Raw genomic sequence first — 25182 nt, 5'->3', positions numbered from 1 at the left:
GGATTACAGGCGTGAGCCACCGCGCCTGGCCTGCAGTTTTCTTTCAACTAAGGGGAAAGAGAAATTGCTGAAAATGGCTTTGTCATTAATCATACCTATGGATTTTTTTTGAAAGAAAATTCAGAGAGCAATGTGTATGGGTTTTTGTACAACCTGAGGATACTTACTTGAAGAACATCAACAAAATATGCCACTTCTGCTTCCGCAATCTGGATGTTCTGCGAGGCTTGTGTGTATGCAGCTCGGGAGCCACTCTTCCAGTCCACACAGATACAGTTCACACTTCCCACCTGGAACAGATTCTGGTAAAAAAGACAATAAATAGATATATAATTTGGGATCTTTATTAATTACTAGTTAACACATTTGCAGACTAGGATAAATTCTCTTCTTGGCCTACACAATATCATTTTAACCCCAATGCAATTGACAAGACTTCTAGTCTTTTATGGATATGCAATCCCTCTTAAAGTTTAACATTGGCTCTAGGCTAGAGGTTTGACCACAATGGGAACTGGAATCTTTGGATTTCTACTGTAATAGATACATAGACATTTGCTTCAAAAAATGTACAAAATGTGGTATGATGGGTTGTTCCTTAGGTCATTTTAAATGTCACAAGATATTGTCCCTCACTAGGATGCAACTAAGGACATTGTTTGCCTTGTTCACTGCTATATCCAATTCTTATAACAGATTCTTGCCACAGTAGGTGCTCAGTAAATACTTACTGAATGAATAAAATATTACTTTAGGTTCTCTTATATAAACATATTGAAGGTAAGGAAATAAACTTTTCCATGATTGAAAGACTAAGCAAAGCTTAGTCTTTGTATTTTATTGTATTTGAATGTATTTTATTGTGCATCACTAAAGAGTTATTTCAATAGAAAATATAACCTACTAGATATATACTGGAAGACTTGTTTAATGAGGGTCAGTTATGGTTTCATGAATGTTTGTTTGGGCAGGAGTTTTGTTTATTTGGCTATGTGTTTATACATATCCTCATTTTTTTCTAAAAATAATTTGGAAATGATAAAGCAATCTTGGAAATGATCTCCAACTTTTTCATTTTACAGCAGGAAATATCCAAAGCAAGGAAATGATCGTCTTGGATCCAGTTTGGCTACTCTTGAATGGCAACATAAAAGTGTGCTTAGGGCACAGCACTTCTGATATCCTGGACTGAGTTTGATTTTACTAATATTATGGTTGGCTAAGGAGAGAATCAGGACGGGGATCTAGGACCTTTATTCTTCTAGTTTAATCTCCTTGTTTCTTCATCTAAACACGACAGTGTTGTCAACGCTAAACCAAATAGAAGAAAAACACAACTGCTTTTGGGATCTCAGAAATAAATTGTATTCACTAAGAAAACTATATTCCTTTTGAGCTAAGAATCACATTTCCTTTTTCACTGCTGTATAAAAATCTATTACTACCTCCAGTAATCATCAGCTTTAAATTATTTTAGAAGACAAATTGTGGTTTTACTGCTTGTGTTTAAACTTGCAAAATGTACGGACTCTAGGGTGCTCATCTGTCTTCAGGATCAATGGATATGCTCTGGAGTTGACTCATTCTGCCCTTGGTTTGAGCCATAGGCAGACTTGAAATTGTATGGGCTTAGGAGGACCTTTGTGTCTTTCTTCTTGACACGTGAAGAAAGGACTTCTCCCTTTGTGCCACAGTAAGTCAAAGAAATGTGATGAATACATGAATAAACACTTGAATAAATGAATCAATAATAATGTTCCTCAAGCACTAGCAGTTACTAGGAAAATTTATTCTATTTGATTTTCTTTCTTTTCATTCTTTATAACAGGCACATAGCCAAAGGCAAATTAAAGAAAATAGGATCACTGCTGTTGAAACAACAGAAGCCAAAAATGGAAACCTACACAGTTTCCCAAGTTATTGCTATCAGAGGCGATCAAAGAGTAGCAAGTGAAAATCAAGGAAAAGAATTTGTTCAGGCAAGATGAGATCTCTTAGCGCGTCACATGAAAATTGAAAAGTAATGAAAGAGAACCTGGTGCAATGGCTCCAGCCTGTAATCCCAGCTATGGAAGAATATCCCTTCAGACCAGGAGTTCAGGACAAGCTGGGGCAACATAAGGAAAGCTTGTCTTAAAAAAAAAAAAAAAATATATATATATATATATATATATAAATTAAGCAAGCATGGTGGTGTGTACCTGTAGTCCCAAATACTTGGGAGGCTGAGGTTGGAGGATCCCTTGAGCTCAGGAGTTTGAGGCTGCGGTGAGCTTTGATTGTGGCACTGCACTCCAGCCTGTGCATTTATTCTTCTAGTTTAATCTCCTTGTTTCTTCATCTAAATACGACAGTGTTGTCAACGCTGAACCAAATACAAGAAAAACACAAGACTCTGTGTCTTTATTTTATTTTTATTATTTATTTATTTATTTTTTGAGACGGAGTCCCGCTCTGTTGCCCAGGCTGGAGGGCAGTGGCACAATCTCAGCTCACTGCAACCTCTGCCTCCTGGGTTCAAGCGATTTTCCTGCCTCAGCCACCCGAGTAGCTGGGATCACAGGCACGCGCCACGACGCCCAGCTAATTTTTTATTTTTAGTAGAGACAGGGTTTCACCATGTTGGTCAGGCTGGTCTCGAACTCCTGACCTTGTGATCCGCCCACCTTGGCCTCCCAAAGCACTGGGATTACAGGCGTGAGCCACCGTGTCCGGCCAATCTTTTTTAATTTTTTTATTTTTTGAGACGGAGTTTCGCTCTTGTTGCCCAGGCTGGAGTGCAATGGCGCTATCTCGGCTCATTTCATCCTCCGCCTCCTGGGTTCAAACGATTCTCCTGCCTCACCCTCCCCAGTAGCTGGGATTACAGGCATGCGCCACCATGCTCAGCTAATTTTTTTTTTTTTTTTTTTTTTGAGATGGAGTCTCGCTCTGTCGCCCAGGCTGGAGTGCAGTGGCACGCTCTCAGCTCACTGCAAGTGCCGCCTCCCGGGTTCACGCCATTCTCCTGCCTCAGCCTCTCAAGTAGCTGGGACTACAGGCGCCCACCACCACGCCTGGCTAATTTTTTTTTTTTGTATTTTTAGTAGAGATGGGGTTTCACTGTGCTAGCCAGTCTGGTCTTGATCTCCTGACCTCGTCATCTACCCGTCTTGGCCTCCCAAAGTGTTGGGATTACAGGCATGAGCCACCGCGCCGGGCCAATTTTTGTATTTTTTAAGTAGAGATGGGGTTTCTCCATATTGGTCAGGCTGGTCTCGAACTCCCAACCTCAGGTGATCCGCCCACCTCGGCCTCCCAAAGTGCTGGGATTACAGGCATGAACCACTGTGCCTGGCTGACCCTCTGTCAAAAAAAAAAAAAAAAAAAAAAAAAAAAAGCAGTGAAAAACAGGGGCCTGGGACATGCTGTAATGCTTCAGTATGGTAGGAACTTTTGCTGAAATTTTGAAACATCTCTGTATTAGTTATTAAATAACCACTGCCTGGACCCAGGAAATGCCTGATAGTTGATGAATCTGCAATGAGTTCCTGTTTAGGCAGAAAACTGTTTCATGTCAGTTTCTTACGGTAGCCAGTAGAGCCATTTGTACATGGAGGGAGGCGGTAGGTAGAAGAGTGCTAGGATTCAGGATCCTTCTGAATAATGATTCTCCCATTACAACCACGCTATTCTCAATCATCACTATGTTGCTATTTCCTGGTCATCACAACATGTTTGCAATTGTTCAACTTGGGATAATGTATCTGTTATAATCTTGGTGGTAAGGATCTTCTATTCACACAATGGAAGGCTTTGTGCATTTGTGTGTATGTGTGCGTGTATCTATATATATCTGTACTCTACCCATCTAGTATGGAGATACACATACATATAATTGGGAGATTATATAAACATATAATGTTGGAAATTTTAACTATGTATAGAGTAAAAATATATATAAATCTGCTCATATTTAGAATATTTGTTAAATGGTACCATGAAGGTAGAACAAAATAATATGAAGTTGAAGAACTTTTTATAAAAAGTTACATAAAATAACAGTTCAGATCACTGCCCTAAAAGTGTCTATAGATGCAATTCCGTTATCTGATTTGTTCTCTTTAGAAGATGTGTATATTCCGTATCCTTACTACATAAAACAGATGGAACTTTGTCCTGAAAACAATAAGCATTCATACCTGGAAGTCATTTGGGTTCCCGTTGGTGTACAAAAGGAAACAGGTATTGACACTTCTGGAGCCCAGGGCAATATTTTGAGAGGTCTTTCCTTAATTCCTGACCACAGGGCATCATTGCTGAAGCAGCCAAGTCTTGGGTAACAGACTTCTGTTCCTGCAATCTCCTAGATGTGTTTCCAGGATATTAGTTTAACCCGAACACTCTTTTTAATAGCCTCTCTGCCAAAATGTGAGTTAATTTACATTTTGTGGCAGATTTTCCTCCTCTGTTTCCCCAAACACCCTCTTAGCCAAACACTCACAGAAAATGCCACTGTTACATACAGGCTACTGTTCCTAAAATCTACCACAGAAGATCACCTCACTTCCCTTGTGTCTCTGTCCCGTCCCAATCTGAGACTCCTTTTAGCCTCTAAACTCAAATGTTTTCTTTGGGCCCTTGGTATTTTGGGCTTTGGGCCCATATAACTTTGGGCTTTGAATGGAGAACTGAAGTTTCATGGAAAGGCCACAAAACCCGTGTATCTCCATCCTGGCAGTACTGAAGGTCATCTCCATTCCTGTGATGAAGAAGCTGTTCACAAACAACCAAACCAAAAATCCGTGGTTTAACACAACTCTAGGCTTGAATGTCACTCCATAAAGGAACAATCCAAAGAAGGGTTCTCTTTCTTGAGTAGGATAAATCTAGATTAATGGTAGGAGTAAGAGTAGTAGCTGTTGTGGGGGCTGCTTTTCTCAAAATCTTACCATGTACCAGGTGCTAGGCAAGATGGTTTACTAATCTGACGTAGTTCTCCCAACATAGGAGAGGGAGAATCCTATTCTTTACATTTTACAGACAAAGATTCTGAAGCACAGAGGGGTTAATGATTTTGCTCAGGATAGTAAAGTTGTAGGTGGCAGAACCAGAGTTCAAACCCCTCACTAGACCCCAAGCTAAAGTGGCTAGATTTAACAACAACAACAATAAATATATTCAAATTTAACTTGTACATATATATTTGAATTTCAGGTAAGCAATAACATGTTCAATATAAATGTATCACATGTTTGTGGGAAACAGTTGCCATTTATCTGAAATGCAAATTTAACTAGGTGTCTTAGATTTTATCTGACAACCCTACTCCAAGCACCTGTGCTTTTAGCCATGTATCTCCCTCTCTTTACTTGTTATCCACATCATGCCTTGAATTCAGCTGCCATAGCCCTCTTGATTGTTGAACAGTGAATCTTTCCCAGCTCCATATTCATATTTTTTCTTACCTGCTACTGCTCCCAGCAGCAGTGAAAGAGTCCAGAGCAGCAGCATATCCACAAAGTTAAAAACATGATTGAATCTGGCTAAGTTTTTTTTTTTTTTACAAGATTGGCATAATTAATGTTCATTTAGCCCTCTCTGGGAAAATGGGTAAATTCTGTTAAGTTAGGCCTCGAAAACATGTTCCTGACTCACTGTGGCAGTTCTGGCAGGTTCCACACACAACCAGATAGCAACGAAAGGTCCTTTTATAGGTAAAGCTTATCTTTTTGAGGAGTACCATGGAAAACTGGCATGCAAAGAGAGAAAGTTCCATGGATGTATTTCTAATTTTAATTGTGGGTAAGCCAAAGTTGACAGTGTAGGCAATGTTTTTTCCACAGTAGTTGTGGGAAGATGAGAAAGGCGGTAGATATGTAATTATGTAATGCTAAGAATCACTATAATTTCATTGTAGTGAAGGTTCTAATGTCCCTGCCCCTTTTTAGTTTACAATTCTCTGTGCAGGTCTGTGGGCATTGTTTTTACAGATTCGATGACACTAGTCTTATGAACAAATACCAAGAGCCTACCAGGTCATGCAGTTTTTGTATAACCTTGCTTTTTCCTCAAAAACAGTGAAATAAAAGCAATCCTTCAAGAGTTTATTCCTTCTAGAAAAGTAGTTGATATGTTATTTTGATAGTCTGTAGAACTAATTTATTTCTCAGCAGTATCATGGAGGAAAGAATAAACAAGCTGACAAAAGGAATTGCGGGAGTCCAGCCAAGAGCACAGAGGAGGAATCAGCGACCCCACCGTCTGATGGAGTTATCAATAAGAAAGGAAAATATGATTCAACTTGGAAAAAATGGTCTAGAAAAAGTAATCTGAAAGGGAAATGTTTGATAGAAGGAACTAGGATGATTTTGTGATATATTGCTTCCAATAAATTTTTAAAAGACAACAAAATGATATTATAATTATAAGACCAGAACCGTTTAGCCTGACAATGTCATAGATACAGGTCGAATCATTGAAACTGCCATGTTTGTAGGTCAAAGGTGGTCAAAAATAATTTAGCCCCCTGCTCAGATACAGAGAAAAGCAACAAAATTATTTGTTTACAAAGAAAGTTCAAGAAAGTTTGGCAAGGGAATTGTTAAAATAAAGAAAGAATGCATAAGAGACAAGGGAGGAATTCCAGTGAATAGTAACCATGGCAAATTCCTACACAATCCTTCATGTCTCAGCCCTGATTAGATTGGTAACCCTATTCCCTCAAAGAAAGCCTTCTCTTTGAGCTTCCCTCCTTTGAGACCATCACCATCATTTGTGGGTCATAAACTCAGAGAAATTTGGAATTTTCTGGGCCTCATTGTGACATGTTAGCATCTTCCCCAGTGGTTGGTACATTGGCCCTCATCACATTCCTGTTGAATGGATAAACAAACAACTGAAGGAATGAATATGAAAAGCATAACCAAGAAGTTGGACAATCTAAATCAGGATAAATCCAATGAAAATCACACAAAGGCAAAAATAAGTTCAATGATAAAGAAAAAAAGTTATCAAAGTTTGACAGAGAGACCAAAAGATACATTACCTACAGGAAAAAGAAGATAAGAATGACCTCAGACTTCTCAGTGGAGACAGAAGAAAATGGAATAGCTTATTTAAAGTGCTGAAAGTCATAGGTCTAAATGTAAAAAGTAAACCAAAACCTTCTAATAGAAAACATAAGAGAAAATCTTTGTTACCTTAGAGTAGACAAAGATTTCTTAAGCAGGACATAAAATTTACTCTATAAAAGTGTGATAAACTGGGTTTTATGAACATTAAAACTCTAGTCTTCAAAACACATTGTTAAGGAAATAAAAGGCAAGATACAGACTGGGAAAAAGTGTCTGCAATAAACACATTAACAAAGGACTTGTATTCAGACTATGGAAAGTACTCTCACAACTTAATGAAACAAACAACCTAATAACAGTAAGGCAAACATTTTAATCAATCACTTCACCCAAAAAATTTATGAATGGCCAATAAGCATGCAAACAGATGCTCAACATCTTTAGTCACCAGAGAAATGTACAATAAAATCACAAGGAAATACCATTACAGCCAAGTAAAATGGCAAAAATTGACATTATGAAAGATGTGGAACAATTGGAACTTTTATAAACTGCTAGTGGGAGTATCAAATTTACAATCACTTTGGAAAACAATTTGGCAGTTTCCTGTAAAATTAAATAATCACTTACATATTAACCAGGAATTTCATACTTAGGTATCCGCCTGACCTGAGCGATATAAGCGTGTGTCAACACAAAGACTTTTATGTGAATAGTTGTAGCAGTTGCTATGGTTTCCATGTGTCCCTGAAAGTTTATGTGATGGAAATATAAATCCCCAATGCAACAGATGGAATCTTAGATAGGTGATTAGGTCATGAGAGCTCTGCCCTCATGAATAGATTAATGTCTTTATTGTGGGAGTAGGATTGTTATTTTGAGATTAGGTTTGTTATGAAAGCAAGTTCACCTATCTCTTTTGTCTTGCATGCTCTCTTGCCATGTGACACACTCCACTGTGTTAGGATACAGCAAGAATGCCCTCATCAGATGCAGCCACTTGATCTTGAACTTCCCAGCTACAGAACCATGGGCCAGATACATTTCTATTGTTTATATATTACCCAGTTTGTGGTATTCTGTTATAGCAACACAAAATGGACTAAGACAGCAGCTTTATTCATAGTAGCCCCAAGATGGAAAAAATGCAAATGTCCACTGATGGGTGAAGGGATAAAAAGCTATGCTATATTAATACAATAGAAAACCACTCATATATAAAAAAAGAACTATGAATAAATGCAGCAATATGGACGTATCTCAAGCACCTTAAACTAAATAAAAGAAACACAATAACAAAGTATGCATACCACATTATTATCCTTACATGACATTCTAGAACAGGCAAAACTAATCTATAATGACAGGGAGCAGATCAGTGTCTGCTTGGGTTGGGGGTGAATTAGGGGAATGTTTTCAGGAAATAATGGAAATGTTTCGTTGTACACATGAACACATACATTTTTCAAGAGTTTGATTGTATACATGGATATATACATTTTTCAAAACTCATTGAACCATACTCTTAAATTGGGTGCATTTTCTTGTATGTAAAATATACTTCAATAAAACTGAAAAATTTTACATGCCAGGCCCATGCTAAGTGCTCAGAAACTATTCATTTAATTGAATTCTGTTAAGGGTGGCTGACAACTGGATGGTTCTGTCAATTCACTTCTCCTGATATTTTGATCCTGGTTATTCATTCATTCACTTATGCCTTGTTTCATTGTCAGTTGTATATTTTCTGCATGACTCCTAGTTGCTGTCAGAGGTCCTGTGAATAATTAAGACCCAGAACTCTTTCATGCTAGCAGCAGAAATGGTGAGAATTGCCCAAATTCCAGATATATTTTTGAAGATAGGACTGATAGGATTTGGATGGGAGTTGGGGAAATGGAGATTAGTTAAGGATGACCCTTAAATTTTGGCTTGAGCAACCGGAAAGCTGAAATTGCATTAACTAAGATGGGGAAGGCTGCATGTCAGTGGAGCAGGTTTGGGGTGGAGATCCACAGTCCAGTTTTGGGCATGGTTAAAATGAAATGTCTTCTTATAGTCTAAGTGGAGATGGAGAGTAGGCAGTTATTCTGTAGTTCAGAAGAGAGGTCCAGGTAATAAATATCAACTTGGGGTTCATCCATTTCACATAAAGCCATTAGTCTAGATGAAATGAGGTTCAGATACTAAACCCTAAGGCCCTACAATGTTACAAGCACAGGGAAATGAGGAAGACTTGAAAAGGAACAGCCAGTGAAGATGGAGGAGAACCAAGGGAAAGTGGTGTCCTGGAGACAAAGAGAAGAAAATGTTTCAAGGAGATGAGATGATCAATAGGCTCAGAGGTAAGAATGGAGTTGACCATAAGAATGGAGAAAATGAGTGAAAACAATGATTTGGCTAGGTGGAGGCTAAGAGAGATTTCTATTGAAGTTACAATTTTTACTCTATCTTTCAACTTTTTTTCTTTCTTTCTTTCTTTTTTTTTTTTTTTTTTTTTTTTTTGAGACGGAGTCTCCTTCTGTCGCCCAGGCTGGAGTGCAGTGGTGCGATCTTGGCTCACTGCAAGCTCCGCCTCCTGCATACAACTCCAAGGTGCACGAAGCCAAAACACAATCAAGACATGCCAGTTGTTGTCCATCCTGGCTGCAAATCAAAGTCACCTGGGAGAAAAAAAAAAAGAATAGACAAATCCCAGGCCCCACCCCAACCAATTAAAGGGTAATCATAAGCCACAGGCCCCTTTAAAAAGCCCACAGGTGATTCCCATGTGCAGATAGGTGACAGTCCGCCCTGATACAGGAGTATTTAACTCCCAGGGCTCCTGGGCAGACTCTCTCTGAGAAATTACTATATGTTTCCATTTTGATGATAATCTATTTTTACCAGTTATAGAAATAAATCTTCCTTTTTGTTGTGATAATTTGTAGCAGAACTTTTGCTTCCTGAGCTGAGGCTTAATAGAATGAAGTCAGTAGGAATATTCCAGGGGGTCATGAGAGTTTTTTTTTTTTTTTTTTTTTTTTTTTTTTTTTTTTGAGATGGAGTTTCGCTCTTGTCGCCCAGGCTGGAGTGCAGTGGCGCGATCTTGGCTCACTGCAAGCTCCACCTCACGGGTTCACGCCATTCTCCTGCCTCAGCCTCCCAAGTAGCTGGGGCTACAGGTGCCTGCCACCAGGCCCGGCTAATTTTTTTTGTGTTTTTAGTGGAGACGGGGTTTCACCGTGTTAGCCAAGATAGTCTCGATCTCCTGACCTCGTGATCTGCCCGCCTCAGGCTCCCAAAGTGCTGGGATTATAGGTGTGAGCCACCGTGCCTGGCCTCTTTCAACATTTTATTAGGAACATGAAGCATTTAGCTGACCACCCAGCCATTATTCTCTGGGGTTTAGAATTCTTTGCCACCTTTTATATCTTAATAGCCACACTTTCCCCTGATGCAAACACAGTTGGGGTTCTATCCGTGTAGATCCCAGTGCCTTGTTTTCTGTCTGTGTTATGGCTCACAAAACAACGTTCAATGAAAATTAAATGATCAAGTAGACAAAAAAATGAAATATAAAGCACTCTTCCTTGTGACTTGTGTGCCAGAAACCAATTCCAAGTCTGCACATGAATGGGGACATCCAATTGTAATGTGAGACATCTCTCCAGCACACTCCAGATAGTAAACAATATGCCAATGATGCTATGTAGCATCTAAGGTAGTCATCTGATAAGAGAATTTGGCTGATAGCATATTCTTTGTTTTCTCCCCCAATATAACAGGTATCATTATTATTTTGGCTTGTTTTTTAGGCTTTTGTGTGATAGTGTGATTTGCAACAGTTTTTACTACAAGAAATGTAATTTTGAATAATGACTGTAGCTGTGGGTTTATTTCTACCTTTAATTGCAAAATTAATTGATTCCATCCTGGAAAGCATTATTTGTTGCTTGTTTTAGAAAAAGATCAATTATTTATCTGAGCATACAAAGATATTATTTGAAAATATTATGAAAACACCAACATCATCAACTCCACTTACGGCAAATATTCATGACTAAAAGCAATGCAGACAGGGAGTTGGGTACAGGATACTGTATAGGACAAATGATCTCAGATCTAGTATCAGCCAAGTTTAGCTGATCATTGCTGTGTATCCCATTAGCAACACCACATTTTCCACTTGTTTCAAGATATAAAGATTGATATGGGGGAGTTTCATATGAGTCTTATCCACTGTTTCGGTTACAATCTTATTCTGAGATATTGTATTTGTGTTAGTATTTTCATTGCTGCTTTTTCACTTCAATGAACCACTTGAAGCCATTGATTTTTTTTACATCCCAAAATGAGAATATAACTTAACAGAATGAGAATAATATAAAATGCACATTTAACACATGAGAGTAAGCAACTACTTGCAAATGATGTGAAAATACATTCACCCACAAAAAATGTTTTCTTACTCAAGGAAATGATGCTGAGGTAAAATGTCAAGGGCCTCTGCACCACATATGACCACAATTCTTAAGAAAGGAAAGGAATTTCTGTGGAAATATTAATAGATTTTATAACTCAAATTTGTCGAAAGTGAGAGAAATGTTTCTATTACATTCCTTACTAAAACTGAGAAACCACTTAGATTGATTACAAAAATGGTCCCAGTTCCCTACTACTCTCCTTAGCAATGCCTTTTACAATATGACTTTTTAGCTCCTCCCATTAAGAAATAGAGTCTATGTATTCATCTTTGAATTTGTGCTTACTTTGTGACTTGCTTTGTTCAATAGAATGTGGGGAAAATGATATTTTGCTACTTCCGAGCCTAGGCCTCAAGCAGTCTTCCTTGCTTATGCTCATTTTCTTGGTCCCTGGGGAGTTTGAGTTCAATAGCACAGGCTAGCATGCTGAAGGATGAGAGATCATGTGGAGGAAAGCCAATGCACACAGGCCCTACTAAACCATCCAGCCCTCTGCCAACCTACAAGCTGACCACCAATACATGAGTGAGACCAAGCAAAATCAGCCAACCCTGGCCCAGATCAGGAGATCTGTCTGTTGGCCCACAGGACCATAACACATGATTATTGTTTTTAAGTCACTGAGCTTTGGGGTGATTTGCTATGCAGTGCTAGCCAACTAATTCATCAGCTGTCTTCTATTAGTTGGGTCACACTTCGAGAAACATCAAATAAGACAGAAAACTCCATGAGGGTAGGGATGATACCTATATTTTCAACTTTAGTTCTCTGATATTAGACTAGGGCTTGGCACATTGTCAACACTCTGTAAGCACTTACTGAATTAACAAACTCATCAATTCTCTGCCATTGTCTCTACCGCTATCTTACATCATGCATTCTGAACATTATCAGCATCCTTTCACAAGTGTTCATCTCTTAGCGGAAGAACAATTTGATTTAGGGTTCTAAAAGTAGTATTTCCAGAAAATTTACTGAGTTTAGAAATATATAAATAATTTGAGTAAACCATTCATTTGAAATGATTAAACTAACTTGGAAACAGCTTCATTATGATGAAAATGGATATCTTTCTTTACAAAAGATTTTTAACTGATTTTTAAAAATTAAACTCCTTTGTTTCATCTTATTAAATGAGTAAATTTGCACATAATCCTATTTCTTCATTGATTTTTATTATTCATTATTCATCATTATCATTAATGTTTGGGAAAGTTTCATGAGGTCCTCATGGTAATTACAATTATAAACATTCATTAAGCACTCACATGTGATAAACATTGCATTATTCTCTTTGCAGAGAAGTGCAGTGCTTAAAAATGACATCTATAGACTAAAGATGCCAAAGTTTATATGTCTAACCCAGATTTCTGTCCTCACTTCTGTGTTTATATATCCAAATGCCTGCATTCCACGGCCAGTTGCATGCCTGATGAGCCTCTCAAATTTGATATGACTAAAACTGACCTTCTGACCTGCCTCTTCAAAATAGTGCCTCTCAAAGCATGTCCATTTCAGGCAATGGCAACTCCATCCTTCCAATTGCAGTGATGACCCATGAGTCATTCTTAACTCCCTTTTTCATTTAGATATAAATTCCTTCTCTATATAGTTCATGTACATTGAGGATGCCGGCCTTGTTCTTTGCCCAGGAGTGTTCACTGATTGACTTGAGACAATCAGCACATTCTACTTCCCTGGTCAGGGGCCAATAAGAGTGAATCTCACAAGTTTTGTGAGAAAAAAATAGGAAAGAAGATGCACTTTCTCTCCTTGTTGAATGTGAACTAAATGTTTATAGGCTCAATTGTGGGAGATGGCCATTCTTCAGCTGAGAAGGGAGCCAGACTTGGTATAAAACTAGCACCATAGATATCAGAAGATAGAAAAATAAAGTGGCTTTTGAAGAGGTTATTGAGTGACTGGGTCATCAAAACCTGAAGCTTCCTCGACCTCTGAACTTTCCAATCACGTGAGCCAAACACTTCCTTGTTGTTAACGCAACTTTGAATTGGAGCCTTTGATTCATGCAAGTGAAAGCATCCTAATTAATATAAATGGATGGCCCTTTAACAAGTCTTTGTGTGTTGATTAACTTCATATATTTTGGTGAAATACAGAATAAATGGCATTTTCAATTTTTCATAGCCCTGTGCCTTTGGCTATGCTGTTCCTTCTTTCTGGAGTGCCCTTTCCACCATGTCCTCTTAGCAAATCCCTACTCAACTTTTAAGACCTAACACAAATATCCCTTTCTTTCTTAGGATGTATGTTTAGGCATGGCCTAATTTTAAGTACCTGACCCTAGTGGATTCATTCGTTGGTCCCATTAGTGGGAAAGTCGTTCAAAAAATACATATTTGCTCTTCTACTACATGCTAGGCATGTGCCAGGCACATACAACGAGAAAACTCCTTAAGGAGTTTAGAAATGCCCTATACAGAGAAGTGAGCCAGCAAGCAATTACAATATGGGAAATCCAGTGTTGAGACGGCAAAATATCTGGGTGTGGTAGGAGTATAATAGTGGTAAGCCCCTAATCAAGTCTTAGTGGGCGTGGATAATGGAGGTGAATCCTGGAGGAAGTGATGTCTACAAAAAGATTTAAGAACCAGTAGGAGTTTAACAGACAGGAAGACAGAGAAAAGAACATCCCAGGAAGAAGAAGAGTTCCTGACAACATCCAGCAACATCAGAGATCGAGACGACCCTCTTGGGGGACAGGGTCAGAATGTAGAGTTCCAGAAGGAACATAGCAAAAGATGAAGCTGGAGTCCAAGGAGACAACCAGACCAAGAGGGACCTCACAAGGCTGACTAAAGAATATGGATTCTGTCCTGGGGACCACTGGGAAGATGATTTATTTGTGCTTTAGAAAAATCAAAGAGGCTGCAGAAGTGAGGGGTGTGGGGGAGTCCCACATAGACCAGGTAGACCTGTTAGGGAACATTGGATCTGTCTAGTCCTCATTTCCTTGTGTGTCATTTCCCCTGAGATGTCTTATTAGGAGCAGACACAGAACTTAAAGATTATGGAAAAAGTGGCAATTGTGAGTCTTTCCATGTGAACCCACTAAGAGGGGGTCATTTTGGACATGGAAGACTGCCTTAAGTGACCAGAATGGCATAAGTAATATGAATAATGAACATGATGACAGTACCATGTAAACAACATTCTTAAGGTCAAATATACAGCAAAATTTAACAGTCATTGGTGGTTCTTTTGATCAACTCCAAATTTTGGATTTTAGTCACTTTATCCAACAGATTCACTTGAAACAATGGAGGATTTGGACAAAAGAACCAGGCATGTAATGCATCACCATTAGATTTTATTAGAAGTCAATTCATTGGTCAAATAACAGTAGTCTCCTAACACGGTGTGAGGGTGAGCAGAACGTCCTCCCTGACGGTTTCTGGACTACAGAAGTTGAACCTGTGGAGAAAAAACAACACAAAGTCACCTCCTCTTCCTGGCACACATCTGGAGTGTGACAGTGAGGACAACCTATGCCCCCAACCTCCCAGTCTGAGGGAAGGGCACACCCTGTGCTGGAGACCAGACAATGGCTGAGGGAAGACCTCTTCTACATAAAGGACTGAATTCTCCTTTCCAGTGTTATTTTCTGGTTGTGCAATAGCAGAGAGAGAAGTTGTCGATAGACACCCCAAAGAAAAAGAAAGACTCATTTGTCATGAGCAGTCACTGAACACTTAGCCCATTTCAACCAATGCAACTGAGGAACAGCAGAGTCACCATCATAAGATATCAACCCAGTGTATAAAATCTAATTTCTGGTGTTACGTTTGGTAACCATTATTTTAATTCAATATTTGAATTGAAATGACAAACTTTTCTCATTATGACTGAACTTTTATGAACCTTCTTTTCCTGTGTGCATCAAAGAAAGGAAAGGAAGGAAGGAATAAAGAAAGAAGAAAGAAGGAGAGAAAGAAAGAAAGAAAAAGAAAGAAAGAAGAAAGAAAGAAAGGGAAAGAAAGAGAGAAAGAAGAAAGAAGAAAGAAAGAAAGAAGAAAGAGAAAGAAAGAAAGGAAGGAAGGAAGTAGGGAAGGGAAGGGAAGGGAAGAAGGATGGAAGGAAGGAAAAGAAAGAAGGGAGGGAGGGAAGGAAGGAAGAAAGGAAGGAAGGAAAGGACGGAGGGAGGGAGGAAGAAGGAAGGAAGGGAGGGAGGGAAGGAGGGAGGGAGGGAAAAAATGAAAGAAGGAAAGAACAGGCTGAACAATACTTAGGATGCTTTGGAATATTTTTCTTTGATGAAATACCTTACCATATGTAAACTACCAGGCACAGAAAAAAGTGCTCAGAAAATGTTTTTTTCCCTTCACGCTCACTTCCTCAATGACTGGCAGCCTCGCAAATAGGAAATTAAAGGTTAAAACTGTTATCAATCAGGGACACAAAAAATGAAAGGCACCAATATTTATATATGATTAAAGGTGAACTGAATTTGTTTTGTAGTAGTTAAGAATTTTGTAGGTCAAACTTCCTGCATAGAAATTCAGAAATGGTACCTTAATTTAATTATCCATAAAATAAGGATGATAAAACCATCTACCTCATAGGATATATATTTTTGTTTTAACAGCTTTATTGAGCTTTAATTTACCTGGAATAAACTGTACATATTTAAATTGATACGTTTTCACACACACACAACACACATACACCTCTGAAGCCATCACCAACATCAAAGTTATAAACATATCTATCATCCCCCCAATTTTCTTTCTTCCTCTTTATAATTGCTTCTTCCCATTCCCTTCAATATTCACTCCTCCCAGGCAACCACTGCTCTGCTGTCACTATAGAGTAGTTTGAATTGTCTGGAATTTTATATAAATGGAATCTAAGGTGCATGCACTCTTGTCTAGCTTTTCATTCAGCATAATTATCTCAAGATTCATCCATATTGCTGAGTGTACCATTAGGTCATTCCTTGTTACTGCTGAGTAATATTCCATTGTATGGACAGACCATAGTTTGTTTATCCATTCCTCTATTGGTAGACATTTGGATTGTTTCTACTTCTTGGCTGTTACAATAAAAGCTGCTATAGGCCAGGCACAGTGGCCCACGCATGTAATCCCAGCACTTTGGGACGTCAAGGCAGGTGGATCACCTGTGGTCACAGGTTCGAGATCAGCCTGGCCAACATGACGAAAACCCGTCTCAATTAAAAATACAAAAATTAGCTGGGCATGGTGGCGCATGCCTGTAATCCCAGCTACTGGGGAGGCCAAGGCAGGAGAATCGCTTGAACCCAGGAGATGGAGGTTGCAGTGAGCCAAGATCATGCCACTGCACTCCAGCCTGGGTGAGAGAGCAAGACTCTCTCTGAAAAAAAAAAATTGCTATAAATATTCATGTACAAATCTTTTGTATAATCATATGTGTTCTTGCCTCATGGGTAAATATCAAAGACCAAAATCGCTGACTCAGTGAGATGTATGTTTGGCTTTTTAAGAAACTGTTAAACTGCTTTCCAAAGTAGTTGTATCATTTTTATATTCCCATCAGCACTGTATGGTAGTCCTTCGCAAGAGCTGGTATCATCAATCTTAATTGTGACCATTTAAGTAGGTGGTATCTAATTCTGTTCTTAATTTACATTTTTCTAACGATTAACAGTGTATCATTTTCTGTTCTTTCACGTTGAGAAATCTATTTGTGTTTTTATATTTAAAGTGCATTTCAGGCTGGGCACAATGGTTCACGCCTGTAATCTCAGCACTGTGGAAGGTCGAGGTGGATGAATCACTTGAGGTCAGTTTGAGACAAGACTGACCAACATGGTGAAATCCCATCCCACCTATACTAAAAATACAAAAATTAACTGGGAGTGGTGCTGCTGCCTGTAATCCCAGCTACACAGGAGGCTGAGGCAGGATAATCACTTGAACCCAGGAGGCAGAGGTTGCAGTGAACCGAGATCGTGCCACTGCACTCCAGCCTGGGCGACAGAGCAAGACTCCATCTCAAAAAAAAAAAAAAAAAGTGCATTTTATATAGCCAGAATACAATTGGATATTGAGTTTTTAAAAATACAGTGGGGTAATTGTCTTCTAATCGTGGTATTTAGACCATTTTTACTTTATACGATTATTTATATGGCTAGGTATGAGTCTATTGTCTTCTATTTGTTTTCCATTTGTCTCCTATATTCTTTGTTCTCTTTTAGCTCTTTTGTTTGTTTGTTTGTTTGTTTTGAGACAGAGTCTCGCTTTGTCGCCCAGGCTGGAGCGCAGTGCCGCGATCTCGGCTCACTGCAAGCTCTGCCTCCCGGGTTCACGCCATTCTCCTGCCTCAGGCTCCCGAGTAGCTGGGACTACAGGCGCCCGCCACCACGCGGGCGTGGTGTATTTAGCGTTAGCCAGGATGGTCTCATCTCCTGACCTCGTGATCCACCCGCCTCGGCCTCCCAAAGTGCTGGGATTACAGGCGTGAGCCACCGCACTCGGCCGCTTTTAGCTCTTTTATACTCTATTTTGGATTATATTTTATTCCATTTTATCTCCTTGTTTGGTTTACTTGCTATCATCCTTTGTTTCATCATTTTAGTGTTTGTTTCATTATTTGTTTCATTATTTTAGAATTTATAGCACATATTTTTAACTTATCACATTGACAATCATATACATATGAATTGGTATACTCAAGAGAGAGTATACCAATTCATAAATGGTATAAGAACCTTCCAATAGTATATTTTCAGTTCTCCCCTCCTGCCTTTTATGTCATTGTTATATTTTACTTATACATATATTATATACTCCCCAAAATACTGTCATTATTTTTTAGTCAATTTTTTCAAAGAGAATTCAGTAATAAGAATTAAAAATATTATGTATTTATCATGTATTTCCTATTTCTTGTGTTCTTAATTTCTTTTAGTGAATTCTTTTCTACCCTTCTGCCTGAAGGCCTTCCTTTGACATTTCTTTTAGTGTTAACCTGCTGGTGAGGAATTATTTCAGTTTTAAAAGTCTTATTTCATCTTTATCTTTGAAAGATATTTATGGGTATAAATTCCGGGTTAACAGTTTTTCCTTTCCATACTCAAAGATGTTGTTTTACTGTCTTCTGGCTTGCATTGTTCCTGATTAGAAATTTGCTGTAATTTTTTTTCTTTACTCTTGTAATGTATTGTTTTTCTCTGACTGCTTTCAATATTTTCTCTTTATAATTGGGTTTCAACATTTTTTTTATTTGTGTAAATTTAAGGGAACAAGTGAAGTTTTGTTAGATGGATATATTGTATAGTGGTAAAATCTAGGTTTTTAGTGTAATCACCTGAATAATGTACATTCTACCTGGTTTTGAGCATTTTGATTTTTATGCGTGTTGGGGCTGTTTTCTTCAGGTTTCTTGTGATTTTCTTTGATCTGTTGGTTTATAGTTTTCACCATGTTTGAAAATTTTCGAGGTATTATTTCTTCACATATATTTTTCTGTCCCTTCTTTGTTAGAGTCTTATTTCAAATAAATCAGCCTTATTATTATTGTCCCACAGATCACTGATGTTCTTTTAAAATTATTTTTAAGATTTCTTTCTCTGTGTATTTCATTTCAGAAAGTTTCTATTATGTATTCAAGGTCATTAACCTTGTCTTCTATAATGTCTAATCTACTGTTAATTACATTCTGTGCATTTTTTTGTTTGTGACATTGTATTTTTCATCTGTAGAAACTCAGTGTGGGTCTTTTTCTATATAGGTTGAGCATCCTAAATCCAAAAATAAAAACCAAACATCGTATGTACTCACTGATATGTGGGAGCTAAGCTATGAGGATGCAAAGGCATAAGAATGATACAACGGACTTTGGGGACTTGGGAAGAAGAGTGGGAGGGGGGCGAGGGATAAAAGACAACATATATGGTGCAGTGTATACTGCTCAGGTAATGGGTGCACCAGGATCTCACAAATCACCACTAAGGAACTTACTCGTGTAACCAAATACCACCTGTACCCCAATAACTTACGGAAAAATAAAATATATTAAAAATAAATTAAAAAATCCAAAATGCTCTGAAATTTGAAAATTTTGATTGCCAACATGATACTCAAAGGAAATGCTTATTGGAACATTTCAGATTTTGGATTTTTTAAAAAAATTTTTGATGCTCAACTGGTACATATAATGGAACTATTCCTAAAGTCGAAAGAAATTCAAAATCTGAATCACTTCTGATCTCAAGCATTTTGGATGAGAAACACTTAATCTGTATATGCCATGCCTTTACCGACCTTTTAAGCAAATGGATACAGGTTTAAGAACTGTTTTAATTTTCTCCTCTGCTAATGTAACATCTATGTCAGTTTTGGTTTGGTGTCGATTGATTATTCTCCTCATTATAGGCTATATTTTTCTGCTTCTTTACATACCTGGGAATCTTTGAGTCAAAGTCAGATACTGTGGATTTTAGATTTTTAGGTGCTTGATAATTCTGGATCTTTATAAATATTCTTGACTTTTTTGTTCTGTAATGCAGTCAAGTTATTTGGAAACAGTTTCTTTACAGATCTTGGTCAATACAGGTAAATTATTTTCCACTATAAAGCAAGACCTTCTAAAATACTCTACCCTGTGTCCTGTGAATTACAAACTTTTCCAGACTGCTTGGTGGAAACAAGCACCATTCCCAGTCCTGCAAAAATAGGGGAACTATTTTCTCTAATCCATCAAATGGATATTTCAATGACCTCCAGCTGGTTTGTTCTCATACATGGGCCAATCAGGACCTTGATGAATATTCAGGGAGACTTTTCATAATCTCTGGGATTCTCCCTCGGCAACTGTCTCCTCTCTGGTATGCTGTCCTGTGAAATCTACTTCCCTGGATCTTCTGATTCTTAGCTCTGATTCTTTAACTTAAGGAGTCCACTGAACTCTGCCTGGGTTTCTCCTCCCTGTGACACATCCTGGAAATCTCTCGGAGCAGTAAGCTGGGGCAATTGCAATACTCCATCTTGTCCATTTTTGTCTCTCGGGGATCACTATCCCTTATTCCTCAATGTTCAGTGTCTGGAAAACTGTTTTTTCATATACTTTGTTTGAATTTTTGGTTATTTCAGTCAGGCCAGTAAATCTGGGCTCTGTTACTCCATCTTTGCCAGAAGCAAAGTCCCCTCATTTGGTTTTTATGAGGATGGAAGGATAGAATGACAGAGGCACAGTGCTTGCCTCAGAATTTGGCCTAATACTCAGAAATACTTGGTCTAGTATTGGTATTGTTATGATTATCATCAGATCACCTTTCCTTGTAGTTCACCATAGTAGTTCACCATCCTTTGGCTCCCACACACTCCAGTCCTGGTTGAAACCAAGGATTATCTCCTGGACCTTCATCTTCACTAAGAAGACCAGTGATTTGGAAAAGCCTATTTCTGTTCCTTGATATGTTCACTGTGTTCCCAGCAACTTAAACAGCAATTAGGTGAGCCCAGGAAGTTTGGAAGATGCACACAAGAAGTACTCACATAGCACAAAGCACAGCTGCCAAAGGAAACATTCCTCTCACCTTAGAATCATGAAGCTGGTTTCTCATTCTAACATTTAATTTGTATCAGCTAACACATATTTATCATGAATTGATCAAAGCTGTTTCCTAGAGTTCTACCCTTTTTCCTAAAGAAACAGAAGGCATTAGGAAGCAACTGTAACTAGGATGTAGGCGATCCCCTGCAGGAGGTTTCACTTAAATTAGACTTTTAGTGGGAATAGAACTATAAACACAGACTCGATATGTCACATCTCCTGGGATTTTCATTACTTACTGTGTTCCAACATTTGTCTCCACTATAATCTTGGATGCTCCCACTGTAGGTAAAGTTGGGTTGATCACATTGTTATACCAAATAAATTTAACCTTCTGCAAGTCCCCAACATCCACATCTGAGTCAAATTCATTGGAATGAGTACTATCCGGTTTGAGAGTGCCCCTAAGGATTTAAGAAGTTAACAAAAACATACATGAGCATACATATAAATATACACATATCTATTTGTGTGTATGTAAGTGTGTGTGTGTGCATATATATATATATATATATATACACATATACATACACATTTATGTTTCTAAGACCAGTGTACAATGCATTTCTGGCTAAGGTGATTGGCAGTACATTTGCATTCTAACATATTAAACAAATTCAGACATGCATGCTAACTCAGTGGTAGTCCATTTGCCATGAATATCTCATATTAGTCACCTTTACTTTGATAAAACTTCAAACATGTGTTAGTCACAATTCCCCCACAATTTAACAAATGATGAGAGTATTCCATTATCTTTTCACATGTGTTTTGTGGGCAGACTAATTAATTACTGATCATAAATCAGATGCCAGTTATCAAAGCAAACATGAATGGTTTTATCAGGAAATAGCATGAAAATATTTAGAAACCGAATTCTGAGGGGTACTAAGGCGTAAGGATGACATAATTGCTTCCTTTTCCCTTATACATTCAGTACTCTACTCCCATATAGGAATGAATAGACAAACTCTTACGTTGATGACATACATTATACATGTGCAGTATTCCAACATTAAGAAGCATTGGCTGGCCACCGTGGCTCATGCCTGTAATCTCAGCACGTTGGGAGGCCTAGGTGGGTAGGTCACCTGAGGTCAGGAGTTTGAGACCAGCCTGGCCAACATGGTGAAACCCCATCTCTATTAAAAATACAAAAATTAGCCAGGCGTGGTGGTGGGCACCTGTAATCCCAGCTACTAGGGAGGCTAAGGCAGGAGAATTGCTTGAACCCTAGAGGCAGAGGTTGTAGTGAGCCAAGATTGTACCACTACACTCCAGCCTGGGCGACAGAGCAAGACTCCAGCCCGGGTGTTAGAGCAAGACTCCGACTCAAAAAAAAAGCATAGAGCAATATTATTTTACTCACTTGAATATTTCATACTGCTTAGAGTTTCCTTTATTTCCAAACAAAGAGACTAGTATGTGTCCTGTAACCTTTTTTCCAGACAGTGTGACAGATACCTTATACCTCCAACCTGCAAGGGAGAAAAATTGCAAAATGTCAGTTTGGAGATAAAAGACACTAAAAACAAGTTAATTTGGATCCCACTACTGCTGAGTTTTGAATAATTTATTTATAATTGTGTGTGTGTGTGTGTGTGTGTGTAATTTTCTAATGAAATAGTGATAGCTATTCCTTTATATGTGTTTAGGGGACAGGCATTAGGCAGTAGGGGCTTTGCAGAATTTTTTCAAAGTTAAGATAGATTTTTTTTCAAGCCAAGGGACTAAGGAATACATTTAGTTTTCAATTTCCAACCTGACAATTTATCCTTGAAAGTTGTAAGAACTTTATGTTAAAAGGTAGTTGTAAAATTGTGAACTGTGACATTTTTTCAGTTTAATTTATTTTCATAGATCACCAAATTTTAGGGTACTGCTATCTTTTTGTCTAAATATCTACATTTATTTTCAAAATTCTATAATTCAACTTTTCATTGCCTTTGGGAATATATTAATTTATGAAAACCAAAAGAGCGTTTTCTTGGTGCTAGCCAATAGTTTGCCATTTAGAGACAGCCTGAGCAAATTGGGGAGGAGATAAAATTTGTCATTAGTATTTAAAAAAATCGGTAACCCCATTGACTCTCATCCAAATAGTTTTCTTCTCTATTATTCAGAAAAGAAACCCAGAACCTGTTCCCATTCCTACCACTCCTCCATCCTCTAATTCCCATCACCCATGGAGCCTACAATCCTAAACGTCTCTTAAATCTGTCAATGTCTTTCCATTCTCACAACCTCTGCCATCTCTCTCTCCTAGATTACTTTTCTGCTTTTACAAAAATCTCAGAATTTTGTTCAGTGAAACTTTTGACTGAATATAAAGAGGCTGGAGGGGAGAAAACCTTCTGAATTCAGCACCAGAATCAAACGTGAAGAAACTTATTTTTGCAGCATTAAGAGTCCAGGACCCAAACTCTGTTCTGCTACTCTAATTAGCTATAATTACCTTGAACATAGCATTGAGCATTTTTCCACATTGCAGAAGGGGTGTTTAAAGCTTTTGCATAGAAAAACAAGTATGCACATTTTCAGTGGACATAATAATAAAATATATAGCAATAAGAATATAAGATACAGAAAACAGAAACTTACGTGCAAAATTACTGGCATCACCAGTGTCTAGATAAAATTTCTGGCCCACATCATTTGTTTTCCCAGGATATCTATCAGCATAGTGACCCATCTGTGGGCAGCCTCCACTTGGACAAGGGAAGCACTTGTTCTAGTGAAAACAAACAAATGATGAATGAGGATGCCCTATCTTTTAATTGTGTACCATATTTCCTACATGTTGTCACCATTCAAATATTCTAAAGCCAGCTCTGTTCTGATGGTAAATGGGGACTTTAATAGTGTCTCAGCAGGAAAGATTAACAATGCATTTCATTATTCACAACAGTAAGTCACCAACTTCACTGTCAAACAACACAATACTATAAAAATCATACAAGGAGCTGGGCATGGTGGCTCACACCTGTAATCCCAGCACTTTGGGAGGCTGAGGCAGGTGGATCACCTGAGGTCAGGAGTTCGAGACCAGCCTGACCAACATGGTGAAATCCCGTCTCTACTAAAAATGCAAAAATTAGTTGGGCATGGTGGCAGGTGACTGTAATCCTAGCTACTCTGGAGGCTGAGGCAGGAGAATCGCTTGAACCCAGGAGACAGAGGTTGCAGTGAGCTGAGGCTGCACTATTGCACTCAAGCCTTGGGCAAGAGAGCAAGACTCCATCTCAAAAAAAAAAAAAATCATACAATGAGAGAATATGTGTGTGTGTTTGTGTGTGTTTGTGTGTGTGTGTGTGTGTGTATCTATCTTCTATCTATTTTTTCTCTTTTGCCTAATTTGCTCCCAAGACATTCATCTACTTACAGCTAGAATTTATTTTAGAAAGATTGCATAAGTTGGCCGTGCATGATGGCTCACGCCTGTAATCCCAGCACTTTGGGAGGCCAAGATGGGCAGATCACGAGGTCAGGAGATTGAGACCATCCTGGCTAACATGGTGAAACCCCGTCTCTATTAAAAATACAAAAAATTAGACGGGTGTGGTGGCGGGCGCCTGTAGTCCCAGCTACTCAGGAGGCTGAAGCAGGAGAATGGCGTGAACCCAGGAGGCAGAGCTTGCAGTGAGCCAAGACAGTGCCACTGCACTCCAGCCTGGGCGACAGAGCGAGACTCCATCTCAAAAAAAAAGAAAAAGAAAAAGAAAGAAAGATTGCATAAGTAGAACAGAGGTTATAATCAGCTTCTGATAAACAAAATAGAATTTATTAGGAGAACAATAGGCTCAAAAGTCAGGCTTTTTTCAATTCTTTTTTTTTTTTTAAAGGTTTAAAAATGTTAGCCAGGATGGTCTCAATCCTGACTTCGTGATCCACCTGCCTCAGCCTCCCAAAGTGCTGGGATTACAGGCATGAGCCACCGCACCCGGCATTTTTCAATTCTTTTAGCTCATGTTTAGCATATCAAGCCCTGAAGGATTCGGATCCCGGAATTTTCTCTATGTGAAGAGAAAATGCCCCAGCTAGCCTAAGGCTTACCGTGAGGCTGATACCTGGAGAAGACATATTCGTATAGGAAAATATCCCTT

General features: G+C 38.5%; 2 protein-coding genes across 2 annotated transcripts in view; both read right to left on the bottom strand.

Annotated features, from left to right (window-relative positions):
- Positions 1–5493, bottom strand: part of PNLIPRP1 (pancreatic lipase related protein 1) — a 31486-nt gene extending 25993 nt beyond the window's left edge. Inside the window, 1 exon segment of the mRNA XM_054435898.1 lies at positions 5448–5493. Within this exon segment, the coding sequence (XP_054291873.1) occupies positions 5448–5493 (46 nt within the window).
- Positions 5494–14835: 9342 nt separating this feature from the next.
- Positions 14836–25182, bottom strand: part of LOC129045085 (pancreatic triacylglycerol lipase) — a 58071-nt gene continuing 47724 nt past the window's right edge. The window contains exons 11-14 of the mRNA XM_054503335.1: positions 23681–23810; positions 22449–22557; positions 21319–21483; positions 14836–14956 (exon numbers count right to left, since the gene is read on the bottom strand). Coding sequence (XP_054359310.1) covers positions 14893–14956; positions 21319–21483; positions 22449–22557; positions 23681–23810 — 468 coding nt within the window. The 3' untranslated portion in view covers positions 14836–14892. The remainder of the gene's footprint in view (positions 14957–21318; positions 21484–22448; positions 22558–23680; positions 23811–25182) is intronic.

Source organism: Pongo pygmaeus, chromosome 8 (genome assembly GCF_028885625.2).
Source record: "Pongo pygmaeus isolate AG05252 chromosome 8, NHGRI_mPonPyg2-v2.0_pri, whole genome shotgun sequence".
In the NCBI taxonomy this organism is placed as follows: domain Eukaryota; kingdom Metazoa; phylum Chordata; class Mammalia; order Primates; family Hominidae; genus Pongo; species Pongo pygmaeus.
The sequence above is the reverse complement of the archived record's forward strand: the minus strand, read 5'-3'. Positions and strand labels throughout refer to the sequence as shown.